Source organism: Podarcis tiliguerta, assembly GCF_965153285.1.
Source record: "Podarcis tiliguerta genome assembly, chromosome: 4".
Classification (NCBI taxonomy): domain Eukaryota; kingdom Metazoa; phylum Chordata; class Lepidosauria; order Squamata; family Lacertidae; genus Podarcis; species Podarcis tiliguerta.
The window spans coordinates 24,834,163-24,851,329 of NC_139537.1; the positions used below are offsets into that span (position 1 = coordinate 24,834,163).

Sequence of the window (17,167 nt, forward strand, 5' to 3'; positions counted from 1 at the left end):
TTCTTTTGTGATGGTAAATACTTTTAGTTCCTGAATCCAGGTCACAGGCTCACTCTATTCATACACAAATACGCCCTTAAGGCAGCATTTGTACGCAAAAAGACAAAGGGAAGGCTTTCCCCATTTCCTCCCTCCTTGCAGAGAAATACATTGAAGTCAATTTGGGAGTTAAAATAGCTTCAGGATTGCTCTCCTGTACTATTTCAGGCATGTGGTTTATATACTTATGTGTTTGCCTTGTGTTTATGAACATTTATTTTATATTTAGGAACTTTAAATTCTTATAACAGAACCTTTTAAAATTCTAGCTATTAAAATAAATTTGGATTTCAGAACAAGTGTTCCAGTTTACTCCTCCCTCCCATCCCCTTTTTCCTTTTGTGTCATGTCCTTTATGCTCTCTTTGCCTTCAAATCAAAATAAAAAAATCCTTCCAGTAGCACCTTAGGGACCAACTAAGTTAGTTATTGGTATGAGCTTTCATGTGCATGAACTTCTTCAGATGCGCACAGGAAAGCTCATACCAATAACTAACTTAGTTGGTCTCTAAGGTGCTACTGGAAAGAATTTTTTAATATTTTATTTTATTTATTTTATTTTGTTTCGACTACGGCAGACCAACACGGCTACCTACCTGTAACTTTGCCTTCAAATGTAATGCACATTTAGCAGATATGTATATACATTTCATATATGCGCAATACAAGATTTTGGGGAAATAACCCGAGTTGTGCGTTTTTTATTCGGCAGACTCCGCCCACCCAGAGCGCGGCCGCATTGCGCAATCGCGGATGCAGCTGTCTCTTCTCAGGCAAACTCCAGCGAGGGGTTTCTCTCCGCCTTGCCCCGCCCCGTGGCAGGACGGTGGGCGGGAAGGGACAAATTAAGGATGGAGAAGCTTGGAGGGGCGGGGTTCCAGCGCTACCACGTGGTGCGCCGCTCGAAGAATGGCCGGAGAGGAGTCTGCCGTCGAAGAGGAAGATGCCGCCGCCTCCTCCGATAGACGCAAGCTCAGCGCTTCTCGCCACCGCCCGCCTCCGGCGCTCCTGAGGAAAGCCTTCATTTGCTCCTTCCCGGACTGCGACGCCATTTACAACAGGGCCTGGAAGCTGGACGCGCACCTGTGCCGGCACACGGGAGAGGTCAGTTGGGCGGAACTAAGGGGGGGGAATAAGGGGAGCGGCCATTGGGCGAAAGCGTGTCCGCAAGAGACCAGCCGAGGGGGCCAGGTGTGCTGACGGGCAGCAAGAGGGAATCGAACCTTGGGGCGCGCGAGCGCGAACGCTGCGGCTGCTATTGGAGCGCGGCCTCCCTCGCATAGCCAATCGAGGGGAAGCGGGCCGTCATTGGCCGGTCGGGGGTGACGCGCTTGTTCGGGGCGGGGCTCCATGGAGATGACGCGTTTCCGGATAGGGGCATGAGGGCTTTTTTGAGTGGCTGTCAAAACCTGCAGTGGTGTGTACGGCGCTCATGTGAGATTATCATTCATATACTGTGTGTGTGTGTGTATATATATATATATATATATGCGCACACACACACATATATATACACACACAAACACACACATATATATATATACACACACAGTATATTAATATATATGTATAAATAAATATATACACATATATATATATATGTATGTATTTATACGTTTCCTTTTTCCCTGAAGGGACTCAAGGAGGCTTACAGATAAAAAAACAAAATAACCACTAAAAACATAGACACATCCATTAAGAAAACAATTAAGTATTGATAAAAGTTAAACTATGAAAGGGGGGGGGGTTACTCCTGAGTAAATGCAAATGAAAATCTCTCAAGAATATTGGCCAACCTAACTAGTAAAGGGGTGAAACTGGCCCTAGAAAGTGACTGAGGGAGTTTCTGTTACGGGAAGTAGTAGGTCAAATACTTGGGGTGTATTGGACAAAAAGTTAATATGTGGTACTTTTTTAAAACCTTCGTCAAATGTAAGTCAAATAGACATGCTGCATTTGATCATCAGAAAATTGTCCTATGTGTATTAGGGTAATTTGTATAGAGAAAATCTCTGGAAACTTTTCCAGTTATTTTTTTAAAAAAGCAATCCCCCGTCTGCTAAGTATGGTATTCGGTGTGCAAGAGGAACTGTTTTGGGAAATTGGTAGGATGTGTAAGATGATGAGTAAAGCAAATTAATTTGTGATATAAAATCAACTGTTTTTCTCCTTATCAGCTGCCTTTCATTTGCGATTATGAAGGCTGTGGTAAAGGCTTCACTAGACTCTACCATCTTAAGCGCCATTTTCTTACGCACACTGGAGAAAAGCAATTTGTGTAAGTATACTATGGCTGTGGGTGGGGAAGGTGCTGGAATTGTTAGAACAACAAAAATCCCAACAGATGTTAAGATTTGCAGGTTTGCTGCCACAGGAATAGGATTGGGTGAAGCTGGCAGTTGTATGTTTGCATAACTAATAGGATTAACATATTTTGTTGAGGTTTGGCTAAATGAAAAACTCCAGCCTTATGGGTGAAGTGGAGGATAGGAAATGAAAAACTTTTAAAACAAGTATGGTTCTGGAACATAGGATATTGTAGTTGGAACACCAGTTTCAGCTTTTAAGTCAGTGGTGGGCAGCTTTTTCTCTTTTGAGGTCTGCATTTCCCTCCAAGGCAATCTGTCAGGGGCTTCATAGAACGCTGCATTACACTGAGTCAGGCCTTTGATCCAGCCAGCTCAGTATCGTCTATAGTGACTTGCAATGGCTGTTCAGGATTTCAGGAAGGGTTCTCTGCCAGGTGTACTTGGAGATGCCAGATATGAAACCTGAGCCCTTCTGCATGCAAAGCAGATGCTCTACCACTGAGCTACAGCCTTTCCCTAGCATGCTGGCTGTGGGCAGAGCCAAAGCCAGCAGGGGCTAGAGAGTAGGACCCTATATGCAGTTAAAGTAGCATCATACACCTTTGAATAGCAACACTCTGCTCCCTTAATAAACTGGTTCTTTGTGGGAAGCCATGGCTATTCAAGTGGTATTATAGTGTTTTAAATACAGTGGTACCTCGCAAGACGAAAAACTCGCAAGACGAAAGAGTTTTTTGTTTTTTTGAGTTGCTTCGCAAGACGAATTTCCCTATGGGCTTGCTTTGCAAGACGAAAACGTCTTGCGCCTTTTTCTTAAAACCGTCAATGCATTCCTATGGGAAACCGTCAATGCATTTCCTATGGGAAACCGTGCTTCGCAAGACGAAAAATTCACAAGACGAAAAAACTCGCAGAACGAATTAATTTCGACTTGCGAGGCACCACTGTATGTAGTGCAGATGAGGCCTAGGTTGAGCCACCCCCTTTTCTTTCTCCTAATGATAATCCCCATTTCTCTCTTCCTGGCACCCATTTTTTTCCTCGCAGCCCAATGACTAGCTTGAGAGGGGAGTGGCATATGACTCTTTCCAGAGGTGGGAATAGTTTACCCACCACTGTGCTATATTATGTTATTCCCCCCCTCCTCTTGTGTGGTGTTTCTTTTTACTGAGATTCTTCATAACATACTTATTTTAACTGTAATATATTTATTAGAGAAAATTAGGGGGGAACCCTGTACTGACTAAAAACACTGGTGTGTTTATTTTTAAGATTCGTTGATAAAAAATGTGTGATGCATCATCTTAGGAGAGCTTCCTCCTTCTTTCTCACACAAGGAGGAATAATTCTTCTAAGATTCTAAGTGCGTGTTGCAACGTATGCCTGCAGGCCTTGAGAACCAATAAAGTATTCCCTTTTACCCTCTTAACAGTTATTGTTTTATTCATTAGCCGATGTATACACCTTTAACCAATTAATTTGGCCAATTCAATGATTTGACTAAGGTTTCTTTAATTAGCTGACATCTGGAAAGGCCAGTTGCACCTGCTTGTATTCTTTCATATTCTTTATAGAGAACATACGCTTGTGTATTTGTAGGTGCAAGGTGGAGGGCTGCAACGAGAGATTTACAACAAAATCAAACTTGAACAAACACATTGGTCGCAAACATTTACAGCATTGTAAGGAATACATAGTAAGTGGCCTTCTTTGTTTGCCCAAATGGGCTTCTAATATGTTATAAATGAATAATGATAAATAATCCTTTGCTCAGTGTTAGGAAATAATTCATTAAATGTGCTTGACTTATTAACTCTTTTATCAATGTTAGAGCTTAGCCTGTGCATCTAGGTTGTGATTAAGCAGTACAATTACCGTATTTTTCGCTCCATTGGACGCACCCGACCATAGGGCGCATCTAGTTTTTAGAGGAGAAAAACAAGGAAAAAATATTCTGAATCAAATGTTGTATAAATTACTGTATTTAATAAACAACCGGTATATCAGAATTACATTACAGCCATGTAAAGTGAACAGCAGTCAACAATGGCATTAAGAACCATCATCACTGTCATTAACAAATGAAAAGAGACTTTGAGGTTTCAGTACTCTTCTAGTCTTCTGTGAACCCCAAGAACTCATCACTGCTGAAGTCAGAATTTATGAAGCTCAGTTGCTCACAGTCACTGACATCACTTTCTTCGCTATCTTCATGTAAAATACCATCTTCATATCCATCCAAAGCATTGCTAATGCCACATTTTTTCCTCTCAATCCTCTTCCTCTCTCTCTCTGCGAACAGCCTGCCAGCTGCTCACAAACATTCCCTTTACTTGAATTACAGTCAAGAAACAGCCAAGCAGAGCTTCTCAGCGGCAGGCTTGGGAGGCTTTCCTTTCCCCCACTTTTTTCTCTCCCCCCCCCCAAGCAGAACAGTCCCCTTTTCCAGCCTCCTCTTCTCCATCGCTTTCACCCAAACTCCTCAGGTGACGTCTACAATTTCTCCCCTTCACTGCTCCCTCTCCTTTGCCCTCTACCATGACTCTCCACTCACGGCAACCTATGGTACCTCATCTCCCTTCACCCAGCTTCTTGGTCCCCCTCCTCTCCGTCCTCTTCCTCCCCTCTCTCAGTGAACAGCCTGCCCGCTGCTCCAAACCTTGAGGGGAAGGGCAGGCTGCTGGCAGAGCAGCACCCCCACCCCCATTCAGCAGCCCAGGAGTGTGGGGCATGGGCGCACAGCCTTCCTGTTGCTCCAAAGCTTCCCGGGGCTGCAGACGGAAGCTGAGGCTGCCGGCAGGGGAGCACGGCTCCACCACCACTACCAAAGACTAGTCCAAGAGTGTGCTGCACTCCGGCAATTTGGCTCCAGGGACCACACATTCGCTCCATAGGATGCACAGACATTTCCCCTTACTTTTTAAGAGTAAAAAAGTGCATCCAATGGTGCAAAAAATACAGTATCCGTATACACATGGGGTCAGCTTTTACCCATTGACAGATATGGCAGGGGGACATACCCTGTTTACTTGCAGGGTGCTATTTGCTTGTAGCTAGCAGTGGGAGCCCAGTCTGTGCTGACTGAGGACTCTAACCAACGCTTTGTTACATGCTGTGTGCAGGTAAGATACTAGTGTGCATTACTGGATCAAGTGACTGCATTAAACCCCAAAAGTCCTGGGTCCTTTCCTCAGCTTTGCCATGGTGAGCTGTATGGCATGATGTAAAATTGAGCATATGCTAGTACTTTATGTTAGCCTGCCTCTAACAGTAACTGTTTTGTTTTTTCCAAACAGTGTGACTTTGAAGGATGTGGGAAATCCTTTAAAAAACACCAGCAGTTGAAAATTCATCAGTCTGAACACACTGGTGAACCGCCGTTCAAGTAGGTGAATATTCCTGTTTTTTCATGAAAATAAGAAGGGAGGTTTTCAAGGTGCTTGTAGACAGGAATTTTAAATGGTTGCCCTGAGGAATATGATGTTTTTATTTAACAGAGCCTGAAGACCAAAATTAAAAGCCCTGGGAGAATAAAAAGGTATTTACCCAGGCACTTAAAATAGGATGCCATCTCCAACAAGGCCTTCTCCTTACGCAGCTCTGTTAAGCATCATATATGATGGCACTGTGAAAATAAAACAAAAGCCATCATGATCAGTTAGCTGCCATTCAGGACTTGAAAGTGGAAGATGTAAACTAAAAATGTGGCACATTGCGCTTCCAACCGGAGAACTCTTCTTTCAGAACAGTAATTGGAGCATCATGTTAATTTGGGGTGGGCAAGTGATGGAAGTAAAGGAAAAGTCCACTTTCACTTACACTGTTTATGAACTGGGATTTTTATTTGTGTTTTGAGTGATGTGTGCTTTGTTTTTGTCACGTAGATGCAGCCACGAAGGATGCGAAATGCGCTTTTCCATGCGTGCCCATCTGAAGCGTCATGAGAAGATTCACGAAGGTAAATTATTCCTCTTGCTTCGGCTGTGTAAAACCCAGCGCTGTTGTTGCTTTAATGGGTTTACTTCAAATATAAGGCTCAAAACTGGAAGTTATGGAAGCAGGTCTGCTGGTTTTAAATCAGATTGACATCAGTCACAGTGCAGGATGTGTGTCATTTCAATTAGCAAATGATATGTAGGGCAGGAGTGTGCGAAAAGTCTTTTTTGAGCCTACATTAGGGCTGGCTTTGGGGATAATGCTCCTCTTAAAGGTGGTTTGTAAAAAGCCTCTTCCCCATTGATGCCATGCTGGATGTCAGGGAACTGCCATCGGAAGGACAGGAGGTGCAAAGGCTCACTGAGGTTGAGAGAGACGTAGCAGCTGAAGAGGGAACCAGTAGGGGGAGAGCAGGAACTTCAAAGGGAAGAGAGTCGGAGGGATGGCTCAGAGACGCTTCCAGCGAAAACAGCGGGGAGGTCTCAGGACCTCCTATAGGGACACCCATTCCTCGCCGGAAACTGTCACGCCGAGAGTCCAGAAGACGTGTTTCCGTTAAGGAGCTTTTATGTTGGAAACGATTCCGAAAGCAACCACTTTCGGATTCTGCTAGCGATTGACGCAGCCATGCTGGAGGGGCTCCGTCACAGGGAGAGGTTTGAAAACCTGATTAAACTCTGAGGGACTTGCATTTTACGCACAAGCAGCTCATCATCCCATCACACTGGGTTAACATTTCATTGAGGAATACTATACAAGTCACTGTTAAGAGCAGTGGGGCTAGCCCTTACTGTACCAGAAACTCAGCTTCAAATTGAGGTAATTTGTTTACTCTCTCCTTAGACAGCAGAGCGTGGTAAGAGATGCCCTATAGGAGGGGAAAGAGAACCTGTGGCCTTCCAGCTGTGGATGACAGCTCTCACCATCCTATTAAGGACTGCCTTACTCCTTATGTTCGGTCTCGACCACTGAGATCTTCTGATAGGGCACTTTTCATTGGTCCCACATACCTCTGAGGTTCAGCTGGCTATTACCATGGGCTGAGGCTGTAGTGTGGCAGGTCTTGTCCTGTAGAACTCCTTGCTAGTAGAGGTTCAGCAGGAGTCGTCATTCCTGCTGGTTTTAGATGATTTCCTAAAGACTGAGTTATTCAGACAGGCCTTTCAAACTTGACATGCTTTGCCAAAAACCTTTTACTGTTGTGTTTGAAATGCTTAATGTTTTTACTTAATACTGTGCTTTTTATGTTGTATGCTGCCTTGTGATATATACGAGAGTGTGGTTTGTAAATAAGACAATCTGTCTCTGCCCATTGGCTGGGGATGATGGGAGTTGGGAATCCAACAAACATTTGAGGGCTGCAAGCTCCCCATCCATGCCCTACAGCATGTGGCTTTGCATTTATTTACATATAAAGTAAAGGTAAAGGTACGGGCCAGTCTTGACAGACTCTAGGGTTGTGCGCTCATCTCACTCTAGAGGCCGGGAGCCAGCCCTGTCCGCAGACACTTCCGGGTCACGTGGCCAGCGTGACAAGCTGCATCTGGCGAGCCAGCGCAGCACACGGAACGCCGTTTACCTTCCCGCTAGTAAGCGGTCCCTATTTATCTACTTGCACCCGGGGGTGCTTTCGAACTGCTAGGTTGGCAGGCGCTGGGACCGAGCGACGGGAGCGCACCCCACCGCCGGGATTCGAACCACCGACCTTTCGATCGGCAAGTCCTAGGTGCTGAGGCTTTTACCCACAGCGCCACCCGGGTCTTATTTACATATATATATATATATATATATATATATATATATATATATATGGCTGTTTAAACTGTTTTTCGTAATAGGCTATGCATGCAAAAAGGATGGCTGTTCATTTGTTGGGAAAACCTGGTCGGAGCTTCTGAAACATATGCGACAAAGTCATGTCGGTAAGTACTATCAGAACTTTTACACATTGATTCAGCTTGAATGATTTCTAACGTTGGAAGCCCATTATGTACTCTTTTTTCTTTCCTTCAAAAAATAGCAATCATTTCTTCTACTAATAATCCTTTCTTGACTTTGTTTGCTTTATAGCAATACAATATGCTGTGCATGCAACTAGTTTCAGATGCGCATTTGTAAGCATGGCTATAATTGTATATCTGTACACAAACAGCAATTGCACAACTCTCTTCAGTGGGTTAAAAGCCTGTCATGTATACTCTCGACAGTCATCATAATAACCCTAATGCAGGTCAATATGATTCCTTTTCACAGATGGGGGATTTGAGACTTGGGGGATTGTAGCTTGTTTAAAGCCACCAAGTGTGTTCATTGCAATGATAAGATTTGAACCAGGAACTACTTGGTCCACAGTTCTGGACTTTTGGCCACTCTGCTACAATATCTCATATGTAGGGTGCAAGGAGTATGTGTGTACAGCTGATGGATGTGAGTAGAAAGTACAGGGATGGCGAACCTTTTGCTTACAGGTCAGACCTGCCAGGTGGCCCAATTCAGCCCTCACAGTTGTTTTTTGCCAGCTACACCCACCTGCCAGTTACCTGACATGTGACAGACATGGGGAATTGTTGGCCTACCGGATGTTGCTGAAATACAACTCCCATCATCTTTGGTCATGTTTGCTGGGGTTGATGTGAGTTGTAGTTTGGCAGCTTCAGCAGAGGGCAAAGATCACTCCAACCTGTCATACAGTGTCAGCTGCAGCTGCCCTTTTGTAGGGAGGCTTGCATTTGGTGTCCTTTAAATTCAGCAATGAGGGCAAGCTTTGCTGCTTTCCAGTGGAATTGGGTTCAGCTTAGGTCGTATGATATATCAGGTGATTGATGGGTAGATGCAGCCACCCAACAAACATAGCCTGCATAAGTTTGCCCACTTTTCCATCTGGCCTGCTAGACGGAACTGGTTCCCCATGCCTGATTTAGCAGAAGGCTGTGAGTGCTTGCTGGATTGTACCGGTGCAGGTGATACTCTGATATTATATTCTGCTGCTGAAAATAGTACGCACGTAAATTGTTCCTTGCCTTTGAAAAAACGAGGTGTCACTGTTTAAATCCTGTTTAGAAGTTCTTTTATTTCAGGTTTTACATTGCGTTCTCCCCCCCGCCCACTCCCATTTCATTTTCTCTTTCATCTCCAGAACCGATAACCTGCAGCGTGTGTGGCAAAATATTCCGCCGCAAAGATTACCTCAAGTGCCACCAGAAGATCCACGCTGCCGAGAGAGAGGTGCTTAAATGCCCAAGGGAGGGCTGTGGCAGAACGTACACAACCCTGTTCAATCTTCAAAGCCACATTGTCTCATTTCATGAGGCAAGAAGATCGTTCACTTGCGACCACCCCGGCTGTGGGAGAGTCTTTGCCATGAAAGTAGGCGTTCTCAAGTTAATCTTAATGTGCACATTTTCCATCCTCCACTCTTGGTTGCACATGTATAAACTTTTAATTTTTGTTCTTTGCAGCAAAGTCTTGTAAGGCATGGTGTTGTACATGACCCTGACAAGAGAAAGTTGAATTCAAAAGTAAGTCAAAGGTTTCAGTTTGCTCTCCCCATGCAGTTTTAGGAGCGTGAACCCGCTTTGAATTGCAGGGCCTGAGTGGAGGATGTGACAGGTTTATTACTGAACAGGGGTAATCTGAACACGGGGGGTCTACATCAGTGTTTACCAAACTTGGATCTTTGGACTGTAGTTTTTGGACTACAATTCCCATCATCCTTGACCACTGGTCCTGCAAGCTAGGGATATTGGAAGTTGTAGTCCAAAAAAAAAGGGGGGGAGTGGGTGACCTAAGTTTGGGAAACTCTGGTCCACATGATGGACCTAGTTTATTGAACTCTTTGCTATTAGCCATTTCTTTGTGTGCTGCTAATAGCTCATAGTGGTTGGCAAATGAGAGCTGATGATTAGCTGATAACTTTAAATGAAATTTCTATCAGAGCTTCTTTGTGAAGGTGACCTATATGCACAGGGCTGGGGTGCGTATCTACATCGGCTTGAAGGACCTTGGAGGTGCAGGGTTGATCTGATGTTTTGTATTGAACCTGCTGGCTTGTAGGAGTGCCTGCTCTTTGCCACCTCTTGCTTACACCTACTTCTGCATTTAAATATCAGAGCAAATATCACAAAAATACAGTTAAGTTGGATCCAGAAATAAGCCAGCTATAAAAGAGGCTGACAAACATATTCTCCCCACCCCATCCTGAAAAATCTCCCAAAGAGAGGGAGAAACTTATTGAAGGGAATATGGGGCAAAGGTTGAGTGGATCCCTGAAAACTGGGCAGAGACAACTTCCATGAGTAAGATTTCCACTTGTGAAAAGGGCCTCCCCCAAAACTTCAGGAATTTCCTCACCCCCAGCGCCAATCCCATTCAATAAAGTCCCCAGGCCCCAGGCAACTTATCAGGGAAGTCAGGGAGAACTTACCTCTGGATCCGGGGCTCTTTTCTGCAAATGGAAATCAAACCCTGAAACTTCTCACCACTTAGGAAAACAGACAAGAGCGGACAACAGCACTTTACCATCATTTCCCACTGGTTAGCTGCCAAGATTGCTGACCACAAAACGTATACGTACTTTTTTTTAAGCTTTATTGTTTATATGTTTATCCCAATCTGTGAACCACAAATCTATGTGTTTCCTTTCAAAGGTTAAAAAGCCACGTCCTAAGCGGAGTTTGGCCTCACGTCTGAGTGGATTCATCCCGCCTAAAGCATGTCGAAGGAATGTTTCCTCTGTAGATGAGGCTCTGATCACACCTGAAGCGAGCACCACGTTGCCTACTGTGGAAACACTCTCCCTTGGCTAGAGTATCAGATGAACGTGGACAATATATTCATGCATACGAAGTTGAAAATGGCTTTATGAAGTAGCCGTTACTGGCAAGTCTATGGAGTCTGTAAAGAAAACTGGAGAGACATTCAATTTTTTTAATAAAAAAAATATTGAATCACTGCTTGAGGGTTTCTGATTCAGTGCTGTCCTTTCTCTTCTCCTTCTCATCACCTTTGTTCTTCTCCGTTCTTTTGTATTCCTGGATTTCTTTGTTCGACATATGCCTCAGTACACACGTGCTCCTTCCTTCTTTGACAGTGCGGGGCTCAGAGAGGTAAGTCGCTTTCCCAGGCATCGTATCCAAAATCTGACCAAAGAATGCCAGCTGAAAAGGAAAAGATGTACTGGCATTATGAATGTATTACCTGAGCCTTTAAAAAAAAAAAAAAGGTTTAGTGAAAGGACTTGACTGAAGTGTAAAAAAAGCAGACATAGGCTGTTGCTGTAGGAACGTCTACTAAATTAATGTGCAACAAACGCTGTTGGTGGTGAGCAGAAATTCAATCATTTTACAGATTCTGACTTGGGTCAGTTAGAAATGCCTGACAAAGCACAGCCTCCTCCATCTTGTGTGTTAGTTTAGTGCACTGGTGAGCACCCCGATTGGGGTTGAAGACTTGCCCATCCCCCATTACGATATTCTCATTATCGCTCTGGCAGGTTCTATTGGGACAGATGCCACTTCGCTCCGCATCCTTATTTTCCTTATTTGATTGACAACTGCACTGGGGAAAGATAAGTAGTACCCTGTACTGGCTCTGAGGCAGGGATCTCCAGCTCCTGACCCCAAATCTCTTCATAGAGGTCAAAATTAGTTTACCCTGATTTCAACAGGAATTACTTTCATATAACTATGCTGCTAAGGATTGTAGCGAACATTAAAGCGTAAGCCTGTATTCCTTATGCTGGAATGTGTGACATGCTTTAAAGCAGGGATGGGAAACCTGTGCCCCCCCCCCCAGGTGCATTGTGGCTAGAGATGTAAAGGCCTTCAAATTTCTAATTGTGGACTACAACTCCCATCATTCATGACGGCTGGCCAAGCTAGCTGGGGCGATGGCTACTGGGAGTCATAACATCTGCAGAGTTTCAGGTTCCCCAAAGCACTTCACTCATCAAGGTTATGGGCAAGAAAGAGGGAACTGGCTGTTTGAATTTTTTTTAAAGTATCTAAAAAATAATAATGCTCCAAATAGTGTTGGCAGAAACATAAGTCATACTAAAGGTCAGTTCGCAATACTGGCCAACTTGACTGTGAGAGGCCCTCCATGAAAACTTTGGTTGTAACTTACCATATTTTTCTGTCCATCACCACCCCTCTTCTGCTGCAGTGTAACCCGGACATGGTGCTTCTTGTCAATCCACTGCTGAATCTGTTTTATCTTTGTGTCTAAATCGTGCTGCTCAATTGCTGTGGAAAAGGTTAGCTCCTTCTGCTGAATGGGGCCTGTTGAAATGATAAGCAAAGAGATTGTTAGGATTTGTTTTAAAGCAGCTGTGTTCCAAACTAGCTCAGATTTAATTATGTATGGGGGTTTCTTTGGAAGGGGGGGAATCGCAGCATGAATTTCACATGGCAGAAGTATATGAAGTAGCTCCTTATTTACAGAGGCCCAAATATCCTTAAGAGGGCAAGAAATGTACAGAAAATGGTTTGTCCTGCTCTCCCTGCATAAAACAAGATACACTGCTCTTCCTTGCTCCCAAGTTATTGTTGTTTTAATATGGCTAATAAACTGGCAAAGCATATGCTTTTATTCTTTTTAGAGCATGACTTTGTGTGATGTAGCGATTTGGATCTATGCTCAAGTGGCAATTAAGGAGAGCTCTTTTTTGTAGTCTTAAGAAGTGTGCCTTCTGCCAAAAGTGTTGTAGTTATGATAAAGAGGTATGTAGGGCATTAAAATCCCCAAAGCTAGTGGTGGTTCTGGGAACATCTACTTATTATCTCCACTCCACTTTCTGCAGTTGTGAACTAAAGTGGTAATATAAGAGAGCCTGCAATCTCTGTTTAAAAAATGGTGCTATCCCTGAATGAAATCCTGGAGCAGATGCAGATCAGCATATTTCCTATTATTTTGATAACCAACTAGGCTAATAAATATGCATTTAGAAACTGGCTCTTAAAAAATATATGCAGCGAAAAAACAAAGGACTAGAGCCTAATCCATCTTTTAAAAAGCTTTTTAGAACTATGGACCGAATAAGTGCTATACATACCATTTTTAGCGCTAGCTTTCTGCTTATCTCTAAGTCTGAGCCGCTCTTCGAGGATCTGCTGCCCAGACATTAGTCTGTACACTGGAGGGTCTGCTTTCTCTTTCAGAAGAACAAGCTTCACTGCTCTTTCATCCATGATTCGAATCACATCTGCCCTGTGGATGTTTCCCTGGTTTTCGCCATTCTCATCAATCAGCTGAATAATCCGATGGGGGATTTTCCTCCCAACGCTTTCAATTGTATTTTTGAAACTGGTGGTTCTTTGCTTTGCTTTTAGGTTCCCCTTGGCATCTTCATGAGTACAGAATGCTCGTGTAGGGACAGGCAGAAGTCCTTTTTGAGAATCCCTCTTTATCCAAGTTTCCGAGGCTGTAGTCCTTTTTACTGGTTGCACCAAGAAACTGGCGAAATACTTAGTGATGTGATTCACTTCCTTCCTTCTGGCCTGATCCAATAGTTTCTTTAGGCACAAGCCAGCCATTCTGGATACATGGGGGTGGGGGGATGCCCAGAAACCTAAAAACAATATTTAAAAATGAGAAAACCTTGTGAAATAGAGTTTCATAAACTGCTTTGAGGTTTTATTACAGCTGTCTTTTGAAATAAATAAAATAATATTTTTTTAAATGCACTGAAGTTGCTTGCTTAAATTATCAAGATATCCTTTCCTATGTAAACACCTGTAAAATTATATTGTATACAAGTTTTAAGGTGCCCAGAAATATCGACATACACAGGCCTTTGCTGCTGCTTCATTACAATATGTTATTTTTTAAAATTCCTGCCTGTGTTCAGATGTATTGCATCGCATTCTCATTAACATATGACAGGATTTATTTTTAAATTGCACACCCCCTTGGAACTGCTGTGGGAGGCAACAGAATGATACCTTAAGGGTATACAACGCTTTCTTATCAGTTGGACCCTGTAGTAGCGGGAGAAAGTGTGCGCACGCCTGCAATCCGGCCCGCCACAAGGTCTGAGCTTGCTGACCCCTGCCTTAATAAATATATAACCCTTTGCATGTATTGGAGGTGCATCCCATTGAGTTCAATTGGGACATTCTTCCTGGCAAGCGTTTTGCAGCCTAGGGGTGCAATCCTATTCCTACTCACCTCAGAGCAGGCCTGATTGAACTCCGTGGGGTTTCCTTCTGAGCAGACATGCGTAGGATTGCTCTGTAATTAGGTTGCATGAACATATTTGCTTAAGATTTTGGACAAATAATGTGGAATTTGTTTTGCAAAAGCATGAACGGCCAGATTTGATACACGTGTATGTGTGCATATGTATGCATGCGTGTGTAAGAATCTTGCACCCCTTATGACAATGCCAGAGCATAATGTGTTGGGAGGAGATTTTGCTCTGCAGAGACTGCAGGGGCTACAAATGCCCACACCCCTTTCGGAATATCTATGCATGAAACATTTGCCTGGTTAATGAGTGGGCCCAAATCGGAGTAGGCCTGCTGAAACAAATGGACCCGTTAAGTCACGCCCATTCATTTTAATGAGTCTTCTCTGAGAAGGCACTACATTGGATACAAAACAATATTTTTATCATTTTCAAATTTTTGCAAATTTGCACATTTCCAACTGTCTGCACACCTGCATTTTGCCAGATTATGTTCCACTGAAGGGAGGATGGTTGTGGTCATAAATCAAAGCTTTTCATGCTGCCTATGTGTGGTGCTTTATCGACCAATATTATGCGTGCTTGTTTCTATCAAATGCAGTAATCTGCCATGGTATTGCTTGGCAATGGAGAGTGGGAAAGAAAGAAAACAGGAGATTTATAAAGCGGAAAAAACTGGAGAGGATGAAAAGAAGCAATTTACAGTTCCTGCTCTGGAGTCATCCAGTGAAGCAAGCTGTTTAGGGAAACACAAGAAAGGACTTCATGAAACAGTGCATCATACAATTCTTATAAAAATGCATTGCAATGTGATGTTTGCTCTGTAACTTTGCTTTAGTGGAGTGGTGGCGAACTTGCTGTGGGCCTCAGAACGTGGCTGGACTGCAAGTCCCATGGTTGGAATCCAACAACATCCATTGGGGCATTAAAGAAAGACTCATTCAAATGAGCATAATATATCGCAGCATCTGGTGAATGTCAACACTCGTGCTTTCTATCAGCGCATTAGGTCCTCTGCAAATCCTCATGTATCAGGTGCTTGAAAAAGTGCATTTCACCCTGTGTGCACGCCAGATATTTGGGGTGGGATCTCATAAAACTGACTGGCAACTTAATGGGGTACAGCAAAAGGCTTTATATGCAGTATACATATGCAACCCGCTGTACCACGCAAGGCTGCTGGAACTTGGGAGACCTGCACGTCATCCCAGATGTGGTTTCGCCTTCTGGCACTGCGCTCTCTCCAGAAGCGCCCTGTTCTCGCGCGTCCCCATTTGGCGCGAGGGCTCGATCCGAAGCCGCGCCTCGAGGCTCAGCCCTTCTCCGGAGCAGCAAGCGAGGGGTGATCGTTTACTCCGGCCGCGGGTTCAAAGGCCTCCTGCAGGGCGAGCCCCTCGGCTTACCTGTCAGTCCCCCGGGGCCCGTCGGCAGCTCCAGCGCCGAGGAACGGGCGACAGGAAGCCAAACGACCCGTCGGAGGGGAAGAGGAAGGGCTTGCGGAGGAAGCGGGGCGGGGAAAGGCCCAGCCGGTCTTCCGAGAGTGCCTGGCTGGCTGAGCAGGGGAAGGGAAGGAGGAAGGGACTAGCTCCAAGCAGGTGCCTCGATCCGAGCGCTGCGTCCTAGCGCGCGGCTGGGGCAGAGCGCGCCACTCGCGGGTGCTCCTTTTGCTCCCTGAAATAGCAGAGCAAATGTTACATTGGCGGCGAGGTTTCACAGCTAAGGACGGACAGGCGCTTTCCCAGTTTGCCTGGACTACAACTCCCATCACCCCAGATCATTGGCCCTGGTAGCTAGGGCTGATGGGAGTTGCAGTCCAGCAAAAGCACGTGGCAGGCCAAAGGTTCCCCCATTCCTCTTGTTATAGCATCGTGTGTACGCAGAGGGTGCCATCTAGCTATCTAACTGAACTACATCTGATATTGGGAATCAATGAGGTAGGTGCAGATGTTTTGCCCACAAGATGACTCATATAAACCTTTCTGTGCTGTGAACCGACCCGAGAGCTATGGATGAAGGGCGGCACAGAAATTAAGTAAATTAATGAATAAGGGTTTGCAGGGCTTGCATTCTTAGAACAATTATCAGTGACAGTACATTTATTGCTACGTTTGTTTCTCACCTTTCCTGCAAGGAGCTCAAGGTGGCAGACATAGTGCTCCCTCCTTATTCTAGGCAGCAACATGTTGCGTAGAATATTGTGTGCCCAAAGGTACACAATGAGCTTCACAGCTGAGGAGATTTTAACTCCTGTTAGTCCAGTTCCTAGTCCAGCATTCTAAGCGTTAAACCACACTAGCTCTCAAACAATTAAGTATATGTTTTAAGCAGGCACAGCCTGTTAGATTAGTGTAGATATCCGTGATGTAGCGATTGATTTAATAAACATTCAGCTAAGACTGGATTGATGAACACATGTTAGGTTTTAAACATCAGGTTACCAACCCTTTGCCCTTTAAACTTGGATTTGTCTGTTAGGTTTTATTTTTTCTAAAAAAAGCTTTCCCAAGCATCTTCAGGTTGAACTGGGAAAGGCACCTGAGGTTCTGGAGAGACACTGAGAGACTCCTAGGACTTTTGGCAGTGTTGTGGTGCACACACCCCAGTTACCGCACTATAAAAACCACCTCTTTCTGCTTACTGCTTATGGGTAGGTCAAAATAAATGAAGAGCTACTTCGAAGTACACATCCAGAGTCTTTT

General features: G+C 44.3%; 2 protein-coding genes across 3 annotated transcripts; one reads left to right on the forward strand and one right to left on the reverse strand.

Moving 5' to 3' along the window:
• Positions 1-722: 722 nt before the first annotated feature.
• Positions 723-11,233, forward strand: GTF3A (general transcription factor IIIA). The gene is made up of 9 exons (XM_083437192.1): positions 723-1,142; positions 2,216-2,316; positions 3,947-4,043; positions 5,644-5,732; positions 6,232-6,305; positions 8,122-8,205; positions 9,420-9,649; positions 9,742-9,801; positions 10,930-11,233. The coding sequence occupies exons 1-9, from the start codon at positions 948-950 to the stop codon at positions 11,086-11,088; spliced, it is 1,089 nt and encodes a 362-aa protein (XP_083293318.1). The 5' UTR covers positions 723-947; the 3' UTR covers positions 11,089-11,233.
• On the reverse strand, positions 10,854-16,022 carry MTIF3 (mitochondrial translational initiation factor 3). 2 transcript variants are annotated; one of them, XM_083437249.1, is made up of 4 exons: positions 15,872-16,022; positions 13,335-13,850; positions 12,407-12,561; positions 10,854-11,439 (listed from the first exon to the last, which is right to left on the reverse strand). In XM_083437249.1, the coding sequence occupies exons 2-4, from the start codon at positions 13,813-13,815 to the stop codon at positions 11,230-11,232; spliced, it is 846 nt and encodes a 281-aa protein (XP_083293375.1). In that variant the 5' UTR covers positions 13,816-13,850; positions 15,872-16,022; the 3' UTR covers positions 10,854-11,229. The 2 variants fall into 2 exon arrangements, with proteins under 2 accessions (XP_083293375.1, XP_083293376.1); XM_083437250.1 differs by lacking the exon at positions 15,872-16,022 and adding an exon at positions 15,636-15,757.
• Between the last annotated feature and the right edge of the window lie 1,145 nt (positions 16,023-17,167).